Source organism: Tachyglossus aculeatus, chromosome 13 (genome assembly GCF_015852505.1).
Source record: "Tachyglossus aculeatus isolate mTacAcu1 chromosome 13, mTacAcu1.pri, whole genome shotgun sequence".
Classification (NCBI taxonomy): domain Eukaryota; kingdom Metazoa; phylum Chordata; class Mammalia; order Monotremata; family Tachyglossidae; genus Tachyglossus; species Tachyglossus aculeatus.
Window position 1 is genome coordinate 20,937,738 of NC_052078.1, and position 13,112 is coordinate 20,950,849.

Below are 13,112 nucleotides of genomic sequence, written 5' to 3' on the forward strand. Positions count from 1 at the left end.
CAGAGCACTGTACTAAGCACTTGGGAAGTACAAATTGGCAACATATAGAGACAGTCCCTACCCAACAGTGGGCTCACAGTCTAAAAGTACCACTTACCATTGCTCCCTCTATAAATACCAGTGATTGACTGACTGATTGGCGGGGACTGTGTCCAACCTAATGATCTTGCATCTACCCCACCACTAAGAACAGTGCTTGGCACACGGTTAGCACTTAATAAAAACCATTAAAAAATCGCAAAAGGATACTGTTTTCTATTATCCCCTCCGCCAAGCTAGCTCTCTTCCTCCCTTCAAGGCCCTGCTGAGAGCTCACCTCCTCCAGGAGGCCTTCCCAGACTGAGCCCCTTCTTTCCTCTCCCCCTCGTCCCCCTCTGCATCCCCCCATCTTACCTCCTTCCCTTCCCCACAGCACCTGTATATATGTATATATGGTTGTACATATTTATTACTCTATTTATTTATTTATTTATTTATTTTACTTGTACATTTCTATCCTATTTATTTTATTTTGTTGGTATGTTTGGTTCTGTTCTCTGTCTCCCCCTTTTAGACTGTGAGCCCACTGTTGGGTAGGGACTGTCTCTATGTGTTGCCAATTTGTACTTCCCAAGCGCTTAGTACAGTACTCTGCACATAGTAAGCGCTCAATAAATACGATTGATTGATTGATTATGTTATCAAAAGTCAATCCAGATGTGGACATAGGAAAGCAAATTGGCCGTGATTCCCTGGAAAAGCCCACCTGCCCCCTCCTCTAGTGGTGTCCTGACTGTCCCTCCAGGTGAGGAGCCCAATGTTGGGTAGGGACTGTCTCTATATGTTGCCAATTTGTACTTCCCAAGCGCTTAGTACAGTGCTCTGCACATAGTAAAAGCTCAATAAATACGATTGATGATGATGATGATGATGATGATGATGATGAGGGCCAAGTCTTTCCTGGCGTTGTGGCTCACTTGTGCCCCCCGGCGGCCACCAAGGACTTTGCATTGCGCTGGTGGGCCCGGGAGGATGTCTGACCTCGCCAGAACTTAAAGCAAGGATGGGGTTAAAAGAAGACATTTCCCATTTGCATTTTCATCATTCTTTCTTTCTCTTCTGCTTGCTTGTTCTAGGCCAAAGAGCTGCCGACTTTAAAGGATAATGATTTCATCAATGACGGCCAAAAGATTTATATCGATGACACCAACAAAAAGATATTCCTTGAAAAGCTCAAAAAGGACGTTGAGGTAAGAAGGATGGGCTTGCCCAAGGCAGCTTAACTGGGAACTGGGGGCACATTGCCGGAGCATGAGGAGTTTTTGAAACCCAACACGATAAATCTCTTATCGATAAAATATGCTGCAAGAGGGCGTGTGTGTTACTATGCTTAAGGTCAGATGTGCTGGTGTGGGGAATGTTCTCTTTGCTGCCAGGCTTAAACGCTTGGGACGGGTCACTCAGACTCTTGAGGGGACTTCCTCGGGATGCCATTCCCTTCACTGATTCTCCTCCCTGGCCCCATTTGGGAGAAAGGAGGGGTGGGCGACCAGGCAACAGAAAAGCCCTTTGAACCTGTCCATCTGGTGGCCTCTCCCACCTTGCCCGGTGGACCGAAGGTTTGCCCCAGTAATGCCGGGGGCCGCTGAGGCTCTTACTGAGCAGATCGCTCTTGGACAGCCCGAAGGCGCTTAGGGGCACCATTGCTCAGGCAAGGAACCAGAGCCCTGGGGTGGGGGGTGGAGATCGTAGGAGAGCCGGGCAGGGGAGGTCTTCCTGTCAGAGGTCTGTTCTCCCGCCTACTTAGACGGCTAGCCCTATGTGGGACAGGGACTGTGTCTGATCTAATTAACTCTTACCTACTCCAACACTTGACAGTGTTTGGCACATAGCGCTTACCAAGTTCCATAAAACAAACAAACAGGATGAAGGGAACTTTTTTTGGCCACCCTGGGGTGGAATAATTCTGGTCTTGAATGGATGCCCAGCTTTGTGAAAATAGGGGTACCTGAAGTCTGCCATTCCCTTTCCAAAACTCTTGCAAGAAATCCGTGTTTCTGACCTGTGCAGACAGAGGCAGAAGGTGGGCAGTTGGCTTTTTTTGTTGTTCATTTGGGATTTGCAGAGAGGGGTGTTTTCTCTGCTGGACTCCTGGGAGACATACATTTTTAAAATGGACTGGGAGATCTATGCCGTATTTGGGATGTGACAAAGATCATTTTGCTCATATTTCCCCTTTTTGAGCACAAATTTTTCTAAACCACCATTCCCTCTGGTGACTGTTTGTTTTAGAAATCGTGGTTTTTGCTTTGTGACCCAGGCACATTTGCCTCCTAGAGAAAGGACCTGTATAACCACAAAGTTTGATTGTTGTAGTTATTAACATCGTTATTGACTCCAACTCCCCCAACTCCCCTTATGCCTTTGGAAGGCCCGGTTAACCCTTTCGTACCATTAGGGGACTCAGTACTCTCTTGGTACAGTGCTTTGCACATAGTAGGTGCTCAACAAATACAATTAATAAGTCACTGCCCTGCTGCCATTGTGATGTAAACACTGTATTCAATGTACCCCGGGAATAATAACATCATCATCATCAATCGTATTTATTGAGCGCTTACTATGTGCAGAGCACTGTACTAAGCGCTTGGGAAGTACAAATTGGCAACATATAGAGACAGTCCCTACCCAACAGTGGGTTTTGAATATGTATTAGCACTTTTTTTACCAAAGCACTTTCACACCAATTATTTGATACTCTCACCATTCTTGTGAATGAGGAAAAAGCAAATTGTTATCCCCATTTTCAAATGAACAAACTGAAGCTTAGAGAGCTTACGTGACTTACCCAAGGTCACACAAAAGCAGACCGGGGGCAGAGCTGGAATTTACCCATTTCCTAATTCCCCATCCCATGGTCTTCCCACCAGACCACGCTGCCAGACTTGAAACTTTGGGTGGTTCTTCCTCATTGTCTGAAAGAGGCAACGCTCCTCCCCAAAGTGTCTAATTTATTGCCAGCAGGGAGTAACTCTGTGCCCTGGGAGAACTGCACTCATTATTCAGACTACACAAGAGAATTTTATCAGTCGGTGCCAAGAAGCATACTGCTGTTTGCACTCAGGTTCTTAACTGTATTCACAATTATTTGAACCCAGGCACTGAACAGCCATAATAAGAGACCATGGTGAGGGCCTGCTGGCGGAGGAGAAGGGTGTCTAGATTTCAATCCAGCCACTAAACAGAGGGCACAAAACTATATGTTTTCTTAGGCTTCGTGTTTAAAGGAAATACTCTGCTTTTGGAAGATGATATTTAGTGTAATACCATTTCCACTCAACTTGTGGGGGCATTGTGATGCACTGATAAGATCCTCTGATGAGCCAAAGAAAGCACGGCATTCTTTGCGAGCCTGCAGAGCAGATCTCTGCCTGGAACTTGTACCATTTCTGGCTGATGAGATGAGGGCCGGGTTTCCAATTTTCTCTTCGGGGGATTTAAAGGCAAAGTCATGCTCTTTCCATTAGGCTATGCTACTTCTCATTCATTCGGAGCAGAGTATGTTATCCCTGAGCTTCTACCTTGGGTTGTACAATAATCTCACCTCTCAATGGCAAATATCTGTGGTCAGATCTGCTGGCTTGAATCCAGCTACATATGGAAAACCTCTAGAAAGCTTGTTGTGAGCAGGGAATGTGTCTGTTATATTGTTGTGTTGTGCTCTCCCAAGCGCTCAGGACAGTGCTCTGCACACAGTAAGCGCTCATTAAATATGATTGATTGTCTGTTGTAATCTCCCACGCACATAGTACAGTGCTCTGCACACGGTAAGCACCCATTAAATTACCAATGATTCTGGCTTGCGAGAAGCCCTGAACCACCAAGGGCATTAGTACACTAAGCACTCAGTAACTCATAACCACATTTTTCCTCCCGTAGTTCCTTGCCCAGCTGAAGCTCATGGACTACAGCTTGTTGGTTGGAATTCACGACGTTGAGAGAGCCGAGCAGGAAGAAGTTGAGTGTGAAGAGAATGACGGCGAAGATGAAGGGGAGAGTGATGGGGCCCACCCAGTCGGAACCCCTCCAGACAGCCCCGGAAATACACTGAACAACACCCCACCCTTGGCACCTGGGGAATTCGATCCGAACATTGACGTGTATGGGATTAAGTGCCACGAAAGTAAGCAGAATTCCTACCAACGCTTTTGCAGGTGCCACGCTGACAAAGGCTTGGTTAGGTCAAAATCATTCTTCGGATTGGGGAGCGGGGATGAGCCAAGAGCACCTATAGCACTCAGCTTTGAGGCACAATCAGAGAGGCTTTCTACACGAGCGTGGTTTTTCTAATCCGGTACATCCGCGAGCGGCTGCCGTGTTTACTCAGCTGTCCCTGCTGCTTCATGCTAGGAGACTGGGCTGCGGAATGAGCACATTGCTGCTCTCCAGCATGCAGCTGGGCAGCCCGTCAGACCACACAGGTACAACATGGTTGCCTTGGGTGAGAACCTGGCAGTGAGGGAAAGCCTGGGTCATTGTGGTAGCCTTGGTAGTCCCTTGGTTTCCCTTGCAGCAAAGTCCATCAGCCCAGCTTAAGACCAGAGAAGCCGGGTGGCCTCCTGGAAAGCGCACAGGCCTGAGAGTCAGAGGACCTGGGTTCTAATTCCGACCCTGCCGATTGCTCTGCCAATAGCTTGCTGTGTGACTCTGGGCAAGACTCTTAACTTCTCTGTGCCCCAGTTTCCTCAACTGTAAATGGGGAGTCAATACCTGTTCTCCTTCCTACTTAAGACTGTGAGCCCCCATGTGGGACAGGGACTGTGTCCAACCTAATTAAACTGTACCTACCCCAGCACTGGGGACAGTGCTGGACACATAGTAAAAACTGAACAAGTATGATAAAACAAACAAACCATTTCTGCAGAATGGGAGAGGTGACTTCCAGCTGAGGAGAAAAGCAAGGTTCTGATCATTTCCCCCTCATTAAAGAGTCCAATGACAGTTTTCTTTGGGGAAGGAGGAATCACTCTGGTGTCTTGATTGGATACATATATTTTCAAATGTATATGGTATTCTTCTCCAAAACTGCAAGAATTGCGGTTCACTCCCTAGGAGATGCTATATTCCACCTCGGAGGTAATGGCCCTTGATTGGTAAAGAGAATGGTTCCTCAGTGCTGATATGGGAAAACACTTCCAGGAATGCTGGGGCAAAAGACAACTTCACAAACATTAGCATCTCAGTGAGGATTCTTTCTCTTTTAGCTTCCAGCTCTCTAGGTTGGAGCCAAAATATTTTCAGAGACATAGTTAAACCACTGCTTTCCCTGGAAGGGAGGTGGTCTGTCATGACTTTTCCAGCCTGGTTGGAGTTTCATAACAGAGGAAGTGGAATCTGAGTTGTCGGGGTGGGGGGGTTTGTTGTTTTGGGGGCTTTGGGGGGGTTGCCTTTTTTAATTCTTTAACCCCAGTGGTTCATATAGACAGTTTTGTTAGCACTGAAACTGCCCTGAGCTAATAACAATAATTACTGTTATGGTACTTGTTAAGCACTTACTATGTGCTAGGCACTGTTCCAAGCACTGGGGGAGATAGAAGTTAATCAGGTTGGACATAGTCCCTGTCCCACATGGGGCTCACACTCTTAATCCCCATTTTATTGAAGAGGTAACTGAGGCCCAGAGAAGTTAAATGACTTGCCCAAGGTCACACAGCGGGCACGTGGTGGAGCTGGGATTAGAACCCAGGTCCTTCTGACCCCCAGGCCCGTGCTCAATCCGCTAGGCCACGCTACTCGGCAACGAAATGATGGGTCATACAACTGCAGAGAAACCAGGTGTCATCTACAACTGCCACCCTTGTCAGTTGTGATTGATGATGAACCAGAAACACCTGGTGGTGGGTGGATTTTGGTGAAAATGAATTAGCCCCCACTGATAGAAGAGGGATATGGTACATCAAGAAGGGAGAACGTCCACCAGCAAACAGCTAACCCGAGTTTCTAAATTGGTACCAATGATTGTACTTAGGGTAGAGAGGATTCTCAGCCTCCTTTCAATCAGTCAAGCAATGGTATTTATTGAGTGCTTACTATGTGCTGAGCACTGCATTAAGCACTCAAGAGAGTACACTACAACAGAGTTAGCAGACATGTTCCCTGCCCATGACGAGCTCTCCCCTCCATCTCTGTCTGGGGTCTCATTGAAACCGTCCCTCCCCACTAAGGCCACTTCGGGTTTGCATTTTGCTGGGAAAGGGATTCTGATTAATGCTCTTCTGACCCAGTTCTTGCTGCTCTTTTGCTGTTGTCCTTCTAGACGCACCCAGGAAGGAAGTATACTTCATGGCCATTATCGACATTCTCACTCACTATGATGCGAAAAAGAAAGCTGCACATGCTGCCAAAACTGTTAAACATGGCGTAAGTCTCTCGGTTTTCTTCCTTCCACTTCCTCTGTGGCCTGCCTAGAGAAAAAGTTCTTTAATCCTACGTTTTGCCTCTTTCTGACGGGTTTGAAATAACTTGTTCTGCCCAAACACTTAGTATAGTGCACAGCAATCAGGAGGCGGTCAATAAATATCATTATTATTAATACTTCGTTGAAAGTAATTGGGTGAGGTTCACGTTCCCCCTTTTTTAAATGGCATTTGTAAGGCAATTCAGGTTGGACACCATCCTTGTCCCACATAGGGCTCACAATCTTAATCCCCATTTTCCAGATGAGGTAACGGAGGCCCAGAGGAGTGAAATGACATGCCCACGGCCACACAGCAGACAAGTGGCAGAGCCAGGTCCTTCTGACTCCCAGCCCCAGGCTCTATCCACTAGGCCACGCAGCTTCTCATGGACCTCTTAATGGTCCGGGGCCTTTTTTAGAAGACAAAATTCTTCTTACCTGCATTGTCATGAACGAAGGGCAACTTTCCAAGCTTAGAAAGTGCCAGGCCTGACTACAGTCTGACAAATGTTTTAACGCAAATAGTGATTCTAGAATGAAAAAGTTTGAGTGAAAGTGCCACTTGTGTGGTGAGTGGAGGCATTCCCTGCCAGAACTGCTGTAACACAGGAGACGTGTTTTATTCACTGTCAGTTTGGGATGTGGTCTTTCTAAAGTGCCAGGCTGGTCTTTGTCAGCTGGTGGTGTTGGAATGAAACAAGGCCGATCTTGTTGAGTTACATGTGAGGCCTCTAAACCCAGCCTGAGCAACTCAACCAAGTTTGCTCAAACACAAAACTGGGAGACTCTTCCCCAGGTCCGTGTGAACAGCCGAGTTCATCCCGACAAGCAGACTGTGCGCAAGAACCAGCATCCCCACTGAAATCCAGGCCCACAGGAACAGAACCATGAAAGGTGACTAAAAGTAGTAAGGAATTCAGGTGTTTTTTATATATTTGGCTTAGGGGTGAATGAGCCTGCTAATGTGAATTTGAAATCTGACCCAAGTTATCTTGAACCTAACCTATTGCTTAGTATGGTCATGGTAAGCTTATTATGGACAGGGAATTCTGCTGTACTGTATTCACCCAAGCGCCTAGTATAGTGCTCTGCACATAGTAAGTGCTCAATAAATACCACTGACTGATGGCACATAGTAAGCCCTTAACGAATACCATTATTATAATCACCTTCACAACACCACTAAAATACACCCTTTCTTCTCCATCCAAACTGCTACCATGTTAATCCAAACACGTATCCCGCCTTGAATACTGTGTCCAACGCGATTTGCTTATATCTACCCCAGCACCTAAATTCAGTGCCTGGTACATGGTAAGTGCTTACCAAATACCACAATTTTCATTATTATTCCCAACGTCTCCACTCTGTGGTCGACAGAGGTGGGGAGGAAAGGCAACCTCGAGAGGATTCTGGCTGACTTAACTCTGAAGGAGACTGAACCCAGAACCACGAATCTGGAATTCCCTTCCAGGTAATTGAATCCCAACCCCTGGGAAAGCACACGTTCCCTCAAGGCCTGGATTTCTAGGGTCTTGATCAGTCTCCTCTCTCAACATTGTATGTTGGACCACTTTTAGGGTTTGGGGAATTGTTACCTACATACTTGGAAAGGCACGATGGTACCCAAATGAGGGTGGTATCAATTGAGAATCGACATCGTGCAGAGCACTGAACTAGGCATTTCGAGGGGCAGTCGGAGGAAGTATGAGATGAGCTTCCTGCCCTTAAAACAACAGCCCCCTCGGGGCAGACCTTGATGAATATAAAATAGCTAAAGGAGGGTGGGAATACGTGTAAATAAATCAATTAACAAACAAGAGATAGTACCAATAATTCGATAATACCGAATGCAGAGATGGCTGAAGGGAATGGTCCTGATTAATCAGGGAAGGTCTCCTGGAAGAGGTGGCACAGTCAGTCTTAGGGGTGGGCATGTCCCAGCCCCAAAGCACTTATGAACATATCTGTAATTTTATTTATATTAACATCTGTCTCCCCCTCTAGACTGTAAGCTCGTTGTAGACAGGGAATGTGTCTGTTATATTGTTCTACTGTACTCTCCCAAGCGCTTAGTACAGTGCTCTGCACACAGTTAAGAACTCAATAAATACAATCGACTGATTGACTGAAGTAACAGTTAAGGCTTGAGCTGTGAGATAGGGAGGAGTCCAGAGTGAGGGGCGATTCAGGGATTGATTTTGGGAGGAGCAAAGAGTCCACACGAGGCTGTAATGAGAGAAGAGAGGAGGTGGAAAAGAGGAAGCTCTCTACCAACCAGTAAATTCCACTGATGGATGGGAAGGCGCGCTCATGCAGGCCCATGAACTGCATGGGCAGAAGTCCTGGTTAAAATAATACAGCTTTGGTTTGATTTCTGTTCCCACCCAGAAATTCTAACACCGTCTCTCCTGTTTCTTCCTTGGACACTGGCATAGGCTGGCGCGGAAATTTCAACCGTGAATCCAGAACAGTATTCCAAGCGCTTCTTGGACTTTATCAGCCACATTTTGCCCTCCCACGCCGCATAGGATACACCGGCGCTGTGGGCGCAGCAGCATAGGAAAAGAAGAATTGGAACTCAGTGACACGCACGTCTTTGCAGAAAGCAAACCTCCTTGTTTACATCTTCTGGCCAAGATGACTGATTTGGGGGCTACTCGCTTGATCAGCTTCCTGATATTCCCAGCATAGTTCTAGCTACTTCTGACTCTTTTATGTGTGCGCGCAAAAAAAAAAAAAAATTAAAATAGATCAGCTTATCTCAGTGCGTTGCGGTAGCAATGCTCTGACATAACTAGCTGTGGTGGAACGAGTGGGTGGGGGGTGTGTGTGGGTGGGTGTGTTTGTGTGTGGGGGGGGGTGGAGTGAAGCCGATGCACGTCACACCGACGACGTTGGCATCAGATTGTAAACTGTGGATCAGTTTATCTTTTGAGTTGGGAAACCCGAGACAGTATTCATCATTATCATCATCATAATTTTTTTTTATAAAAAACAAAACTCCCTGCAAATGTATCCCCGCCCCTTGCACGCTGGCCTTCCTCGATAAGTGTAACTTTTAACCCCTTGGTATCGGGCAGATGATCAGAGTCCTCCGTGTTTGTGCCACCGCAGTGTTTCACCTCGGCGCCTCATGTCAGGGCATTCAGACCTCCAGGTCGGAGTTCACGCCCCCACCCTCGCCCCAGGCCGGCTCCCGCCCGCCGCGGTCACCACCGGTTGTCTCTGCGGTTGTCACCTCGGGGGCCACCCTCTCTCTCGGAAAAAATCCGCTCGTTTCTCTTTTGTTGCCTGGAGCATCTTGGCTGTCCCACTTCTAGCCTTGCCAAATAGGAACTAGTAATGCTTCAAGGGACAATAGCTTATCTGAACCAGGCGGAGTTGTGGGCAAGAGGAGCTGCAAGATACCTTCCACCTTGGGAGAAGCGAGCACGGAGAGAGAAATCTCAATATCCCCGTGACCGAAGGAAAATCCAAACGGAAAATGCTTCTGCTGTACAGTTGATTTCACAGTGATATTTTAATCATGAATTCTTTCACAGGCACCCTCGATCTTACTGTTTACATTATTAGGAAAACAGGGATACTTTTGAATCTAAAATTTTGTGTACAGTTTGTGATTTTTGAAGTTTACATGTAAATTTATTTTGCAGTATGGACGAAATAATGTGTATCATCTCTCGAGGTGTATCATGCAGTCACGTGTTAGTGGGAATGTTTTATTCCAAGCCCACGGTAATCCGTCTTTTCTGATAAACTGAAGGTTGTTCAGCTTTGTTTCCTCCAGATGTTCTTTATCAATGTAGCCCATTTTCCGTGTTGAACCCAGACCTGGTTGAATAAATCCATTGCCTAAAACTGTGCTGATTGCGTTTAACCTTTGGAAAAGTTGTAGACCTTAAACCATGACCTTTGCTGCATTTTCTTTATGGCGCCAAACTCAGAAGAACTTGATCTGCTTACAGGATATCTGTCACGTCTCCACCACTGTGCTGAAGCTGTGCCTTGATGATTCTTTGTGTAAACCATGAGACGATTTTTGTAGGCCCTGTTACGAACCTCCCCAGCCTCCACCAGTAACTTATAACCTAAACAAACGCAGAGTGCCAGGGTGCCTTTTTTCCAATAACTAAATGTCAGCGCTGTTAAGACTGCAAGGGTGCATAATGTATGTCGTGTTTGACTTCAGAGAAACACTGAAATGGCAACAAATCACAGTATCTTCAAGGGCCAAAGGCAGTTTCACCCCATTGCTCTGTACTGATTTGGGCCTAGCCGTGCTACCCTTCCCATGTAATGTTAACAGCGCTACAGTATAGATGTGTACAGATCTCTATTTTATGTATTGAAATGAGCTGATGCTGTGATTTGTGTTGGCTTTTTTGGTGTTGTCTGGAGTATAAAGCCGGCAAGCAGAAAAAGCTGAAGTTAAACGAGGTACCTATACATTAGGTAGGAACTCCTTTCATTGCTTTTGGAATGTGGTCCATGCTTTTGAAAGTTGACAAAAAATCCATCCTTTCTGTCTGTGTCGGTCTCTGTCTCCCGTTACTGTTGGTAAACTGTTCATTTGAACAGAGTGAGGAAATTCACATTGTAACGCCTAGTGCTAAAAATACACTCCAGACCCAAACGAGGCTTTATCAAATAAAGCACTTTGATGACTCACGAAGTAGATCTTTTGTTCCTCTGTCGCGGCCGGGGAGGCATCTTCGATGCTCACCTCGACACGTCATCCGGATAATTAATCCTGAACCCTTCCTTCCGTCCCGTTTTCTAAATGGCTGTCCACCATTATTTGGGCGGCTTCCTATGTGTAGTTTCTTTCTAAGGAAACCTTCACTAGGCTTTCTCTGACAACTAGTGTGTTGGCAAACACCCTGATGCTACCACCCTAAAATGCAATTTTTTGAAAGGTGGGAAAGCAAGAAAATATCTGCGAAATTCTCCAATTAGTGCTGACTATTGGATAGAACATGGGCCTGACAGTCAGAAGGACCAAGGTCCTAATCCCGGCTTGTGTGCTGTTGTGACCTCAGGCCAGTCTGTGCAAGTCTGTAAAATAGGGATTAAGACCGTGAGCCCCATATGGGACATGGACTATGTCCAACCAAGCTTTGAATCTACCCCACTGCCCAGCCCATAGTAAGCGCTTAACAAATACCATAAAAAGTGGCTCCACCACTTGTCTATTGTGTGACTTTGCGCAAGTCACTTAATTTCTCTGTGCCTCAGTTACTTCATCTGTAAAATGGGAATATGAACTGTGTCCAACTTGATTATCCTGTATATACCACAGCGCTTACAGTGCCTGGCACATAGTAATAATTTAACAAAGACCACTTTTTAAAAAAAAAAAGTGGCTCAAGTCAGCCTAGACTTCCTTTGACAACACTCTGCAGGGTGAGCACAGGAACCGAAGAAGCATGCTATGGGAGTGATTTGACGGGAGCACAGATTTTCTGTTCGCCATATCCCATAATCACAGGGTGAGGGGCACCCATTAAAGCTGGAAAGTGGCAAAAACACTTCTTTATACAGTACCTGATAAGGACATGTGAATGATTCCCACAGGGAACTGGGTCATTCAAGTACAAGTGGTTTCTAATGGAAAAGTGAGGGATACTAAATGGATATCCAGGCACTCATCACAGGGTTCCTCCAACTTCCCCCTCTAGACTGTAAGCTCGTTATGGGTAGGGAACTTGTCTGCTAATTTGGTTATATTGAATTCTCCCAAGTGCTTAGTACAGTGCTGTGCACATAGTAAGCGCTCAATAAATATGATTGATTCCTGTTGCCTCCACATCACACAGAAACTCCTCACCATCAACTTTAAGGCACTCTCTGCCTCTCCTACCTTACCTTGCTGGTGTATTCCTACAAACCCAACCCATGGGCTTTGCTCCTCTCACACCAACCTACTCACTGTGGCTCCAGACTCATCTCTCTCACCATAACCCCTTGCTCGCATCCTCCCCCTGGCCTGGAACTCCTTCCCCCTTCATGCATGACAGACCACCACACGCCCCATCATCAAAGCCCTACTAAAATCATATCTCCTCCAAGAAGACTTTCCTGAGTAACATAGTGTCTCCCCATCTTATTCACCCTCCCTTCTGTATCACCTGTTCATTTGGGTCTTTACCCCTTAAGCACTTTGATACTCTCCCCACTCCGAGAGCACTTCCTTACATATCCTTGTACTCTGCCACTTCCCCTGTTTGTAATACATTTGTGTCCATCTCCCTCACTAGGTTGTAAAATCCTTGAGGGCAGAGGTTGTGTTTCCAACTCTATTGTGTTGAACTCTCCCAAACTCTTAGTCCAGTGCTAAACATAATAAACACCATTTATTGATTGATCAGTAATGTTCATGTTCTTATGAGACTTTCCAACTTTTAAAGACTTCCAGAGATGTCATTTTCTCCATCTCCCTTAGCGGGTTGGATAATCTTTCTTACAGCTAATCTAGAGCCTTCCTGCCGCAATCTGGTGCTCAAAGAATTCCTTCCGGAGCTCCTTCTGAGATCTTGGAGGTGGGGGAATCTGGATTTCATCTGATCTCTGCTGGGCTTGGATCCTGAGTAAACTACTTAACGAATGGGCACAGCTTGATTTTTTTTCATTGAATTCATTAAGCTATCTCTATGTGCCAGGCACTGTGCTAATC

At 46.1% G+C, this 13,112-nt stretch overlaps 1 protein-coding gene across 1 annotated transcript in view; it reads left to right on the top strand.

The window, feature by feature from the left end:
- The window catches only part of PIP4K2A (phosphatidylinositol-5-phosphate 4-kinase type 2 alpha), a 157,623-nt gene extending 148,370 nt beyond the window's left edge, over positions 1-9,253 (top strand). Inside the window, exons 7-10 of the mRNA XM_038755564.1 lie at positions 1,116-1,229; positions 3,919-4,162; positions 6,296-6,399; positions 8,875-9,253. Of these exons, the coding sequence (XP_038611492.1) occupies positions 1,116-1,229; positions 3,919-4,162; positions 6,296-6,399; positions 8,875-8,967 (555 nt within the window). The 3' untranslated portion in view covers positions 8,968-9,253. The remainder of the gene's footprint in view (positions 1-1,115; positions 1,230-3,918; positions 4,163-6,295; positions 6,400-8,874) is intronic.
- The last annotated feature ends 3,859 nt before the right edge of the window (positions 9,254-13,112 follow it).